The 14,115-nt window shown below is 41.8% G+C and overlaps 1 protein-coding gene across 2 annotated transcripts in view; it reads right to left on the minus strand.

The window, feature by feature from the left end:
- Nucleotides 1–14,115, minus strand: part of etfdh (electron transfer flavoprotein dehydrogenase) — a 51,179-nt gene that overhangs the window by 21,338 nt on the left and 15,726 nt on the right. For both annotated transcript variants that reach the window (XM_067992680.1, XM_067992672.1), the window contains 3 exons: nt 12,670–12,747; nt 10,431–10,577; nt 7,999–8,139 (listed from right to left, as the gene is read on the minus strand). In XM_067992680.1, coding sequence (XP_067848781.1) covers nt 7,999–8,139; nt 10,431–10,577; nt 12,670–12,747 — 366 coding nt within the window. The remainder of the gene's footprint in view (nt 1–7,998; nt 8,140–10,430; nt 10,578–12,669; nt 12,748–14,115) is intronic.

A 14,115-nucleotide genomic window follows, 5' to 3' on the forward strand; every position in this document is an offset into this window, starting at 1 on the left:
GGTTAGTTCCCAATGGGCACAAAGGTTGATAAGAGAAGGATAAACAGTTTGGGTTGCTGCTCTTAAGGTGGCAGCAACGGGTGCCTATACGGGTCCTTCGAAGAATGCCGAGAGAGACACACACAAAGGGTAGCTGCAGGCTTATCCAAGGAAGATTCAAGTATGGAATGACGGCAGGGGAATAGGAAGGCAGAGGAGTGGTGATGGGTTGGGATAGCGATTGAGCTGGGGGGGGGGGGGATGGGAACAAAGTACCCAAGAAGGGGGAAAATTAAAGGCAGCATGACAGGGGAAGTGATAAGATAAGTGCCTGAAAGGGGCCAAAAGCCAAAAAAAAGAGATAGAAGTAATGGGCTTGGTTCCAGAGCATCAGCCAAAATAGGCATGCCAATGACCAAAGAGGGAATTCGAGTTACATGTCATTGCTGAGGTTAGAAGCGACATCTCCTGGTTGTAAGCAGAGGACCTTATCTCTTAATCCAGGCGTACTGTATTGAGTGGATCAATAGAAATTTCAGTCACCGATAGACTAAGAAATTTAGGAAGACAGTACACTAGGCCCAAATGGACTGCATACAAGGGTACACAAAGAAGTGGATAGCAAAATCAATCATGTCCAAGATACCAATCTTTAGTTAATAATCAACAATGGAAGTAGTGCCCAATAACTGGAAAGATGTTAATGCAACAATCATTAAAAATGGGCATAGGGATGGTCCAGGGAACAATAGACCAGTCAGCCTAATATCTGTTTGGGGTCAAGTATCATAAAACATTCTGAAAGAGGGAGTAACAAAACACCTGGATAGATATGGTACGGTACCATGAAAGAAAGTCAGCATGGATTTATGGGAGGAGAGTTGGTTGAGGAAAAGACAGACCCATTTACAAAAGAAATTTTTTGAATGTGATATATTTAGATTTTTGATATCGTGCCATACAGGGCATAGGTTAGGAGGTAAAATTGTCTAAGCCAGAGAAAGCAGCATGATTATTAAGGCACCTCCTTTGACGTGGTAAAGGATCACCAACGGCATGCCGCAAGGGTTATTGTTATTTACAGTGTCTATAAATGATTTGAGTTGGGGGACAGATATGAAACTATCTAAGTTTCTAGATGACACCACATTTGGAAGGGGTTAAAACAGGGAAGATGTGAACCAAGTTCAAAGGGATTGGGATAGGTTGGGAAGATGAGATGTTGCGTGGTAAATGACATTTCATATGAATAAATAGAAGACGATAAGATTAGGGAAGGGAATATGAACTAAATGACTCTGGGCTACAAGATATAACATAGGAAATGGATCTAGCAGTATTGCTGGTTATCTCAGCAGTCAGGAAAGCTAACTGAATCAAGCTAATTAGATCTGAGGATGTATAATCAACAAGATAGAGCATATATTCCAGGAGGTGATAAGGAGTCTATGCAAGGCACTGCTATACCTTGTGTACTGTATATACTTTTGGTTGCCATATGACAGCAAGGATATCCAAGCATTAGAGGCACTGCAGAAAACTAAACTGAAAACCATACAGATACCTAGCTAAAGGCATCATAGCCAACAGGGGAGGTTGAAGAATTATTTACTCTGGAGAAGAAAAGGCTCAGGTAAGATTTATTCAAGTATTCATTATTCCTAAGGGAATAGATGAATTGAACTCTGATGATATGTTTGATATTACCACAAACTCTAGAATCGGGGACATGGGCTAGAGTTTAGAAGAGAGAAGGTGGATAGACAATTTATATTTAATTACTTTACCTGGGGGTGGTGACTGTATGGAATGGGCTGCCCAAGGTTGAAAAATTAAGGCAGAATTGGATAGATATCTGAGGGAGTGCTTAATTCAGGAGTATTGTTTTTTCGTGCTGGCCAGATGGACTGCTGAGTCTTTTCTGTCTTATAATTTTATTATCTTCAGAAACCATTATATTTCAATGATGTAATTAACAACAACTTGCATTTATATAGCGCCTTTAACATGGTAAAAATGTCCCAAGGCGCTTCACAGGAGCGATATCAAACAAAATTCGACACCAAGCCACATAAAGAGATATTAGGACAGGTGAACAAAAGCTTAGTCAAAGAGGTAGGTTTTAAGGAGTGTCCTAAAGGAGGAGAGAGGTGGAGAGGTTCAGGGAGGGAATTCCACAGCTTAGGGCCTAGGCAGCTGAAGGCAAAGCCGCCAATGGTAGGGCGATAAAAATTGTAGATACACGAGAGGCCAGAATTGGAGGAACGCAGAGATCTCGGAAGGTTGTAGAGCTGGAGGTTAGAGATGGGGAGGGGCGAGGCCATGGAGGGATTTGAAAACAAGGATAAAAAATTTTAAAATGGAGGCGTTGCTGGACTGGGAGCTAATGTAGGTCAGCGAGCACAGGGGTGATGGGTGAACGGGACTTGGTGTGACTTAGGATACGGGCAGCAGAGTTTTGGATAAGCTCAAGTTTATGGAGAGTGGAAGATGGGAGGCTGGCCAGGAGAGTATTGGAATAGTCGCGTCTAGGAGTAACAAAGGCATGGATGAGGATTTCAGCAGCAGATGAGCTGAGGTAGGGGCGGAGACAGGCAATGTCACAAAAGGTGGAAGTAGGTGGTCTTAGGGTTGGAGGGGATATGTGGTCGGAAGCTCAACTCAGGGTCAAATATGACGGCATGGTTGCAGACAGTGTGGTTCAGCCTCAGACAGTGGCCAGGGAGAGGGCTAGGGAACGGAGTTTGTGGTGGGGACCGAAGACAATGGCTGTGGTCTTCACAATTGATAATTGGAGGAAATTTCTGCTCGTCCAATATTGGATGTCGGACAATAAGCATGACAAATCAGAGGCAGTGGAGGAGTCGAGCGAGGTGGTGGTGCGGTAGAGCTGGGTGTCGTTAGCGTACATGAGGAACCTGACGTCATATTTTCGGATGATGGCGCCAAGGTGCAGCAAGTAGATGAGAAATAGGAGGGGTCCAAGGATAGATGCTTGGGGGACTCCAGAGGTAACGGTGCGGGAGCAGGAAGAGAAGCCATTGCAGGAGATTCTCTGGATATGACTGGATAGATAGGAATAGAACCAGGCGAGGGCAGTATCACCCAGCTGGACAATGGAGGAGAGATGTTGGAGGAGGATGGTGTGGTTAACCACGTCAAAGACTGCAGACAGGTTGTGAAGGATGAGGAAGGGTAGTTCACCACAGTCACAGTCATATAGGATGTCATGATGTGGAGATGCCGGTGATGGACTGGGGTGGACAAATGCAAGGAGTCGCACAACACCAGGTTATAGTCCAACAGCTTTATTTGAAATCACAAGCTTTCGAAGCTTTGCTCCTTCGTCAGGTGACTCACCTGACGAAGGAGCAAAGCTCCGAAAGCTTGTGATTTCAAATAAAGCTGTTGGACTATAACCTGGTGTTGTGCGACTCCTTGCATATAGGATGTCATTTGTGACTTTGATGTGGAGATGCCGGTGATGGACTGGGGTTGACAAATGTAAGGAATCTTACAACACCAGGTTATAGTCCAACTGTTTTATTTGAAAATCACAAGCTTTCGGAGGCTTTCTCCTTCGTCAGGTGAGCTGACGAAGGAGAAAGCCTCCGAAAGCTTGTGATTTGTGACTTTGATTAAGGAAACATAGGGGCCAGGAAGGGAAATTGGGTGGTCAATAATTTGGTGGGAATAGGGTCGAGGGAGCAAGAGGGTGGGTCTCATGGACAAGATGAGGTCGGAGAGGGCATGAGAGGAAACAGGAGAGAAACTAGAGAAAGATGCGAGTTCAGGGCTAGGGTAGGGGGGTAACTTGGCTTGGTGGGCAAGAGGAAGAGTGTAGTGGCAGAAACCTGATTGGAGGGGTTCAAACATGGAGTTGCGGGAAAGATGGACATGGATTTGGGAGGCGGCAACACATTCAAGTCATTGAAGAGGAATGGGAGGTTGGAGATGGGGCGGTAGTTTGCAAGGTCCGAGGGGTCAAGGCTGAGTTTTTTAAAGAGGGGATTGATAACGGCATATTTGAAGTGGAGAGGGACTGTACTCGAAGAGAAGGAACCATTAACAGTATCAGCTAACATAGGGGCCAGGAAGGGAAATTGGGTGGTCAACAGTTTGGTGGGAATAGGGTCGAGGAAGCAAGAGGTGGGTCTCATGGACAAGATGAAGTCGGAGAGGGCATGAGAGGAAACAGGAGAGAAACTAGAGAAAGATGAGAGTTCAGGGCCAGGGTAGGGGGAAAACTTGGCTTGGTAGGCAAGAGGAAGAGAGTGTAGTGGCAGACCCAGCTGAACGGATGGTCTCAATCTTAGTGACAAAGAAGTCCATAAACTCCTCGCAAGTTGTTGGAGGTAAGAGTGGAGGAGGTAAGGGTTTAAGAAGATGGTTTGTAGTGGAGAAGTGAAGCCGGGGGTTATCTTTGCATTCCAGGATGATTCTGGAGTAGTGAGCAATTTTGGCAGAGGAGAGCCGAGCCCGATAATTTATGTGGTCCAGCCAGATCTGGTGATGAATGACTAAATCAGTTGTCTGCCATAAATACAAGTGAGAACCAGGCTGAATATAGAAAGTTCAGAGGGGATGCGAAAAAGGAAATAAGAGGGGCAAAGAGTATGAGAATAGACTGGCAGCCAACATAAAAGGGAATCCAAAAGTCTTCTATAGGCATGTAAACAGTAAACAGGTGGTAATAGGAGGGATGGGACCGATTAGGGGCCAAAAAGGAGATCTACGTATGGAGGCAGAGGGCATGGCCGAGGTACTAAATGAGTACTTTGCATCTGTCTTTGCCAAGGAGGAAAATGCTACCAAAGTCACAGTAAATGAAGAAGTAGTTGAGATACTGGATGGGCTAAAAATTGATAAAGAGAAGGTACTAGAAAGGCTAGCTGTACTTAAAGTAATAAGTCACCCGGTCCGGATAGGGTGCATCCTATGTTGCTGAGGGAAGTAAGGGTGGAAACTGTGGAGGTACTGACCATAATCTTCCAATCATCCGTGGATATGGGAGTGGTGCCAGAGGACTGGAGAACTGCAATAGTTACACCCTTGTTCAATAAAGGGTGTAAGGATAAACCCAGCAACCGCAGGCCAGTCCAGTTTAACCTCGGTCGTGGGGAAACTTTTAGAAACGATAATCTGGGACAAAATTAACAATCACTTGGACAAGTGTGGGTTAATTAAGGAAAGCCAGCATGTATTTGTTAAAGGCAAATCGTGTTTAACTAACTTGAAAGAGTTTTTTGATGAGGTAACAGAGAGGGTTGATGAGGGCAATGCGGTTGATGTGGTGAATATGGACTTCCAAAAGGCTTTTGATAAAGTGCCGCATAATAGGCATGTCATCAAAATTGAAGCCCATGGAATAAAAGGGGCCTTGGCAGCAATTGGTCATGTAATAGGAAAGAGAAAGTAGTGGCGAACGGTTGTTTTTCTGACTGGAGGGAGGAATACAGTGGTGTTCCTCAGGGGTCGGTACCAGGACCATTGCTTTTTTTGATATATTTTAATGACTTGGACTTGGGTGTACAGGGCACAATTTCAAAATTTGCAGATGCGGTTAAAAAAGCGTATGGAGTCCTGGGCTTTATAAATAGAGGCATAGAGTACAAAAGCAAGGAAGTTATGATGAACCTTTATAGAACACTGGTTCGGCCACAACTGGAGTATTGTGTCCGGTTCTGGGCACCGCACTTTAGGATGGTCTTAGAGAGGGTGCAGGAGAGATTTACTAGAATGATTCCAGGGATGAGGGACTTTAGTTACGTGGATAGACTGGAGAAGCTGCGATTGTTCTCCTTGGAGCAGAGAAGGTTGAGAGGTGATTTGATAGAGGTATTCAAAATCATGAAGGGTCTGGACAGCGTAGATAGGGAGAAACTGTTCCCATTGGCGGAAGGGTCAAGAACCAGAGGTCATAGATTTAAGGCGATTGGCAAAAGAACCAAAGATGACATGAGAAAAAACTTTTTTGCACAGTGAGTGGTTATGATCTGGAATGCACTGCCTGAGAGGGTGGTGGAGGCAGATTCAATTGTGACTTTCAAAAGGGAATTGGATAAGGACTTGAAGGGAAAAAATTTGCAGGGCTACGGGGATAGGGCGGGGGAGTGGGACTAGCTGGATTGCTCTTGCAGAGAGCCGGCACGGACTCGACGTGCCGAATGGCCTCCTTCTGTGTTGTAACCATTCTATGATTCTGAATGTTCAAGTCTGTGTCCCTTGTACTTAAAGGAGTAGAAATGGGGACAGAACCAGGGGGAAAGACCAGGGTGAGAGACAGTAAGGGTTTTATTGGGGACAAGGGCATCAAAGGTGGAGGTGAGGGTGTGATTGAGCAGATCGGTAGCTGCAGAAAGGTTGTGGTGAAAGGAGGGCCAAAGGCCAAAGACAGTTAGGAATTTGAAAGGGCATATTATAGCATCACAGGTTTAATAATTAAGCTTCTTGAGTGACTGGAAGGAAAAAATGTTTCAGACCGAAAGCTGTGCTGAAGTTAAACAGAAACTTTCTGCACTATTAACTACTCTTTTTATATTAAAACCAAATGCTCCATAAATGACTGAACCCTATTCGTAGAATCATAGAAAGTTACGGCACAGAAGGGGGCCATTCGGCCCATCGTGTCAGTGCCGGCTGAAAAAGAGCTGTAAAGCTTAATCCCATCTTCCAGGACTAGGTCCGTAGCCTTGTAGTTATGGCACTTCCAAGTACTTTTTAATTGAGTTGAAGGTTTCTGCCTCTACCACCCTTTTCAGGCAGTGATTTCCAGCTCCCCAAAATGCTCTGGGTGAAAAAAATTCTCCTCAGCTCCCCTCTAATCCTTCTAAGAATTACTTTAAATCTATGCTCCCTAGTCACTGACCACCTTTGCTAAGGAAAATAGAGTAGATAGGGAGGACCTATCTAGTCCAGTGATAATTTTATATACCTCAATGAAATCTCCTCTCAGCCTTCTTTGTTCCAAAGAAAACAATCCCAGCCTATCTAATCTTTTCTCATGGCTAAAATTCTCCAGCCCTGGCAACATCCTCGTAAATCTCCTCTGTACCCTCTCTAGTGCAATCACATCTTTCCTGTAATGTGGTGACCAGAACTGTATGCAGTCCTTAAGCTGTGGCCTAACCAATGTTTTATACAGTTCTAGCATAACCTCCCTGCTCTTATATTCTATGCTCCGGCTAATAAAGAAAAGTATCCCGTATGCCTTTTTAAACCACCTTATCTACCTGTCCTGCTACCTTCAGGGATCTGAGGACATGCACTCCAAGGTCCCTTTGTTCCTCTACACCTCTCAGTATCCGCCCATTTATTGTGTACTTCCTTGCCTTGTTTGCCATCCCCAAAGGGATTACCTCTCACTTCTCCAGATTGAATTCCATTTGCCACCTTTCCGTCTGCCTGACCAGTCCATTGATATCTTCCTGCAGTCTACAGCTTTCCTCCTCACTATCAATCACACGGCCAATTTTTGTATCATCTGCAAACTTCTTGATCAAGTTCCCCATATTCAAGTCCAAATCATTAATATATACCACAAAATGCAAGGGACCTAGTACTGAGCCTTGCGGGACCCCACTGGAAACAGCCTTTCAGTCACAAAAACACCAGTCAACCATTACCCTTTGCTTCCTGCCACTGAGCCAATTTTGGATCCAACTAGCCACTTTCCCTTGGATCCCATGGGTTTTTACTTTTTTGACCAGTCTGCCACGTGGGACCTTGTCAAAAACCTTGCTAAAATCTACATCAAATGCGTTACCCTCATTGACCCTCCTTGTTACCTGCTCAAAAAATTAAATCAAGTTAGACACGACCTATTATATGATGCTTACACTTACTTGCAGAACTGTCCCACAATTAGCCAATTTTACTGAGAAAATATAGGGTAGGAAAACCATTAGAAGAAATTAAGCCTAGTTTAATTTAAACTTTTGTTCAGCTTACCCAGTAAGTAAACCGCCATACAACTGACAACTACAATTATAAAAGTGTAGCAGTATTTAATATACTTACCACAAAGCCCAAAGCCACTAACGGTTCCCCCTCATTTAAGTGATATAGGAATGACCCACCATATGAATGTCTATCCAGAGGCCACCCCACGCTGTGTTCCACTCTGCCAGGTCTCCACTTATTTTCATCTATAATCCAAATCTGCCAGTAAAATGGAAGTCAGAAATATATATTACAATTTAAACATTTAATATTACCACGATGAATACTTCTGCTGGGAGGCAACACTTTATGCAATAAAATAGAGATAGACTGAAAGGAAGAATACTTTAAAAGTACAAGTTTGAAATGAACATACATGCAGCTAAAATTTGGAATTAACATGGCACAACTTAATTAAAATTTCTATCAAACTAAATATATCACCTCCTCTTAAAATTATTCCATTTCTTTTGTTCTGAACCATATGGACCAGGAGAAGTTCTAGGTTCAATCTTGGCTAAATCAATCAATCTCAACTAGGGCAGTTATCAAGGTGCTACAATTGACTTCTGCACCCCTACACTGGGTCAAAAGTGGATGAAATTCTATTCAAATACAGGAATTGAGAGAACAATATTGAAATTTACTGATTATACCAAATTAGGGGTATGGCAATTTGTGATTAGGATTGTGAGAAATTGCAGGGAGACATAGATAGACCAGCATGGTGGGCAGGTAGGTGGCAGATGCAGTTCAAGGTAGAAAAATGTGAAGCAATACGTTTTGTAAGTAAGAACAGGGAAAGTGAATACACCGTAAATATTTTAAATGGAATAGAAGCACAGTAGGTGACTTGGTGTACAGATACATTGGCCATTAAAAGGTGGCAGCACAAGTAGATAAGGCTATAAAAAAAAGGCAATTGGAATCCTTGGTTTTGTAGCCATAGACTTAGAATACAAAAGCAAAGAGGTAATGCTGAACTTGTGCAAGACTTTAGTTAGTCTGCAGTTGGAGTATTGTGTACAGTTTTGGAAGCCCCATTATAGGAAGTATATAATACCAATAGAAAAGGTGCTGCGTAGATTCACTAGGAGCGAGGGGTTATATTTATGAAGAGAGACTGGGGAAATTAGGGCTGTTTTCACTAAAACTGAGAAGATTAAAATATAAGGGTTATGATAAAGGTGACATATTGTTTCCATAAGCTGGCAAGACATAAACGAGAAGACACAAATTTAAGATAAATTACAAAAAGAATGAAAGCAAGTTTAGAAATAATGCTTTACACAGACGGTGGTTAGAATGTGGAATTCTTTTTCACAAACTGTTGTTGAAGCAGAGTCTATACATTCTTTTTAAAAAGAATGAATTCCTTAAAAAAGGAGTATTAATTGGGGAGGGAGCAGGAGAATGGGATTAGACTAGGTGGCTCATGTAGGTAAAACACCAGTACAGACTTGCCAAAAGATGTGTTTCTATGCCTTAACACTGTGATGTTCCATCTCTGAAACATCCTAATACGTGCACATTGCTGATACACTACAAGGATTTGCCATTATATATATGTTATTGCTTTGGCAAGTGATTTATTATCACTCCAATCAGCTTTAAGAAAAGACAATTTCACTGCCTCCAGGACTTTTCACCAAAACAAAGATTAACTGGTCATACATCTTACTGCTGTTTATTGGACATTGCTGTGTACAAAATGGCTGTTACGTTCAGCTATGTAACAATGGCTGCATTTTTAAAAAGACATAATTCACTGTATGTGAAGCACTTTGGGATGTTTGTGAGACATGATAAGGGACTACATAAATGCAACGTTGATCTTTTTTTAATGCAAAATAGCAGTATTCTGCTGGCAAATTGCATCATGTGTGGCAAATATAAAGTTTGCAGGATTTAATCCCAGAATGTCAGTTTGTGCGATATCACTTAGCCAGTTATTGGCCACATAACTGGTTTTTAATGAATTAATAGATTGTGGAATGGATTTATTTTGGCTTCGCACATGTAGAATTAGTGCATAATTTCTCTAAGTAAAATGTTAAATTTCAAATTTTGTTCATTTGAAATGCCAATAAAATCAAAATGGTAAAACACTTTAAATTGTTAAAAATAATTTATATATCTTCTATTGGAAAAGGGATATTTTAATAAGTGCAGGCCCAAAAACAGCTTTGGAAGACTTGCCACGTTGAATCTCTCAACAGGAAGGCCTGCATGGATAATGCATCCCATCTGCTGTCACTTATGAGTAATGATCTGTATTCTTTATGCTTCAAAATGCCTAAAACTTACACTTAGACCAAAGTCAAAACCTCAGTGCCAAGTGGACACAAGTCTGAAACAGGCTGTCAGTTAAACCTTTGTAGCATCCCTATTTATTACTGAATTTGCAACAGCAATACAAACTATTGCATAAAGCACAATTCACTTCTAATTTGAAAATATTAACAAAGTGGCTATAGACACTATTGTGGAGGAATTTAACATGCATTTACCTCTTTTAATCCTAAAGCATAAGTCTGTGGCTCACAGTTCTCCCTTAGTTTGAACTGTTTGTACAACTGCTTGGCAAGGTGTCCATGGCATCCCTCACCAAATATGGTCACTTTAGCATGAAGTTCCATTCCTCTTTCAAATGAGTCCTTTGTAAAAGTGCGAAGAAAAGCATTTCAATTATTGTTTTTGGAATATTATAAATTGCATCTTATGAAGCAAACACAAGAAAAATGGTCAGGAGAATGCATTTGATCTTAGAGTGCAGGTCTTTCTTTAGTTCACTGAAACAAAGGAACCCACTTTGTAGCACCAAGACCCAAAACACTCTATTGAATCTTATCCATATGGTCTCCTTTTGAATTAACAAAACACATTTTAAAAATAACATATACAAATAAAAACTAACAGTCTGACTTTCTTCTCCCCTCCAAATAAAATGCACAAAATGTGAGAGTAGCTTAAATTTGTGCTATAATTTATTCTGTAAACCTACTATTTTGACCAGATTTTCAAAGAAACTTTATAATGCCACATTAAAGGAGGAATAATTGGGGTATATAATGTAAACATGCCACTCAGTAAATGCAATTTCCAATATCATTGGGGGGTGGGTGTCAAAAAAAACAAGTTCCAAATGATTGGAAATATGTATTTTTTTAAAAAAAATGACCAGTGCTGCTCATATCCTGCCTTCAGTACGTCTGGAAGAAGATCCAGAAGGCCATCAGGACCATTATGATTATACCACCAATTCCTGATGCCACCCCATGCCTACTTGGTCCTTCTTGGTGGAAGGGCCGACTGCAGTTTGAAGACTCGCCCAGCTCCTCAGAGAAGGAGGTGTGGTACAACACAACACCTAAAACGAATACCTGGACAAAGCTAAAGCAACTGTTTGATATTTTTCAGTTGATGCAAGTGAAACTTGGATTGTTTTCTATTGTACTGGGATTTTAAGTTTAATTAAAAGGACATTTTCAATGGATACATCTCACATATTTAAAATAAATTGGTTTAGTATAGATTTGAGAGTAGCTGTACTCGACATCAAGGCAGCATTCAACCGAGTTACGTCACCAAGGAGCCCTAGCTAAACTGAGATCAATGAGGGGTCAAGGGGGAAAACTATCTAGTCATACCTGACACAATGGAAGATGGCTATGGTTGTTGGGTGCCAATCAACGCAGCCCCAGGAGTTCTTCTGGGTAGAATCCACAGCCCAACCATTTTCAACAGCTTCATCAATGACCTCCCCTCCATCATAATATCAAGAATGGGGCTGTTCACTGACAATTCTAGTGTTTAGTTCCATTCATAACTCCTCCAATAATGGAACAGCCCATGCCAGCTTATAGCGTGACCTGAATAACATTCAGGCTTGGGCTGTCAAGTGCCAGGTAATAATCATCTCCAATCAGATGAGACCCAACCACCATCCCAGTCCCCGACCTCCAGTGACAAGTTCCCCACTGAGAGTCACCACTGAGTAGAATCTTAGCTGAACCTGCCATATAAACATAGCTACAAAATCAGGGTAGAGGTTGGGTACTATTTGATGAGTGGCTCACCTCTTGACACCTCAAAGCCTCTCCATATTCTAAATAGCTCAAATCATGAGTGTGATGGATTACTCACTACTCGCCTGGAAGTGTGCAGCTGCAGCAATACTAAAGAAGCTCAATACCACCTAGGACAAGGCAGTCCACTTGATTGGCACCTCTGCTGCTGTACTCAGTATCCCCCCCTCCACTACTGATGCACTCTCACTGTAGCATGTTCTATCTACAGGATGCACTGCAGCAACTCACCATGCTTAATTCAACAGCACTTTCCAAACCCAGGACCTCTACCATCACAAAGAACAAGAACAACAAGATCATGGGAACACCATCAACTCCAAGTTATACACCATCCAGGATTTGAAAAATGGACATCGCCTCCAAGTTACATACCAGAGTGACTTGGGTCAAATTCTTGGAATTCCCTAACCAACACCATCAGCAAAAGGACTGCAGTGGTTCAAGTGGTTCACCGCCACCTTCTCAGGGCAACTAGGGAATAAAAATGGGGTTTTGACAGCATCAGCACCATCCCAAGAAAAAATTAAAAAATTGTGACTTGCATGTGGTTAAAAAAAAACTTTGGAAGAAACATTTGTATTTGCAAAAATACATAAAATAAAATATATTCACCCTTTGATCAGTAGCATAAACAGATATATTAAGTCAGAAACCCTACCTTTGGTGATCCATCTTTATGAATACCAACATCATTGGTAGAAATTCCTTTAACACTCCCATCTTCATGGAATAAAACCTGGATGGTTTAAAAAAACAGGACTTTTTTACTAATGCAATGATTATAATCAGCAGAACAGGTAGTAAGAGGAGGGGAGGGGCCGATTAGGGACCATAAAGGAGATCTACTCATGGAGGCAGAGGAGATGGCCGAGGTACTAAATGAGTACTTTACATCTCTCTTTTCCAAGGAAAAAGATGCTGCCAGAGATACTGGATGGGCTAAAAATTGATAAAGAAGAGATTCCAAGAATGAGGGACTTTAGTTACGTGGATAGACTGGAGAAGCTGGGGTTATTCTCCTTGGAACAGAGACGGTTCCAAGGAGAATAACACCTTGGAACCATATATGACGGCAATGCAATTGATGTGATGTATAAGGACTTTCAAAAAGCGTTTGGTAAAGTGCCGCACGGTAGGCTTATCATCAAGATTGCGGCCCATGGAATAAAGGGGGCAGTAGCAACATGGATACAGGCGAGGGGATTTGATAGAGGTATTCAAAATCATGAAGGGTGTAGACAGAGTAGATAAAGAGAAACTCTTCCCATTGGTGGCAGGATCAAGGATCAAGGACATAGATTTAAGGTGATTGGCAAAAGAACCTAAGCTGACATGAGGAAAAGCTTTTTTTGTTTACACAGCAAGTGGTTAGGATCTGGAATGCACTGCCCGAGGGTGTGGTGGAGGCAGATTCAATCGTGGCCTTCAAAAGGGAACTGGACAAGTACTTGAAAGGAAAAAATTTGCAGGGAGGGCTACGGGGAATGGTCGGGGAAGTGGGACTAGCTGGATTGCTCTTGCATAGAACCAGTGCGGACTCGATGGGCCGAATGGCCTCCTTCCATGCTGTAACCTTTCTATGATTCTATATCATAAAACACAGTCAAGGGTCATACAAGCTTGTGGGGACTGGCAAAGTATTTCCTAATCGGTATTAATCTCATTATGGTTTGAATTTCTTTGGCAAGCAGAATGCAGACTCTGCATAGATCTAGAAATGATTTGTAACAGAATTTGTTATAAGGCTATCTATAACAATAAAAAAACATTATTTGTAAATAAAATATATGCTTTTTTGCTTTAAAGACATTTATCAATGCACGTGTAAGGACGCTATGCATACCCATATACGGATTGAATAATTTAGCACAACACCAAAAGCAGGACCGACCAAACTGAGTACTGGTACGTGAAATTTAGTTTAATAATACTGCAAAGATCCATTAAAACTTTCCACCAAAATAAAAAGGGTTTATTGTTACCTTAGGTGGGACTGAGATAAAATCAGAGAAATGGGTGCTATTGTCCATTTTTACAAAAGTCTTATTTGGTTAGTTTAAATTGTCAATTAGGAAAACTTGCCAACAAACCAGTCCTTATGAAA

This window comes from Heptranchias perlo, chromosome 1, assembly GCF_035084215.1.
Source record: "Heptranchias perlo isolate sHepPer1 chromosome 1, sHepPer1.hap1, whole genome shotgun sequence".
Classification (NCBI taxonomy): Eukaryota; Metazoa; Chordata; class Chondrichthyes; order Hexanchiformes; family Hexanchidae; genus Heptranchias; species Heptranchias perlo.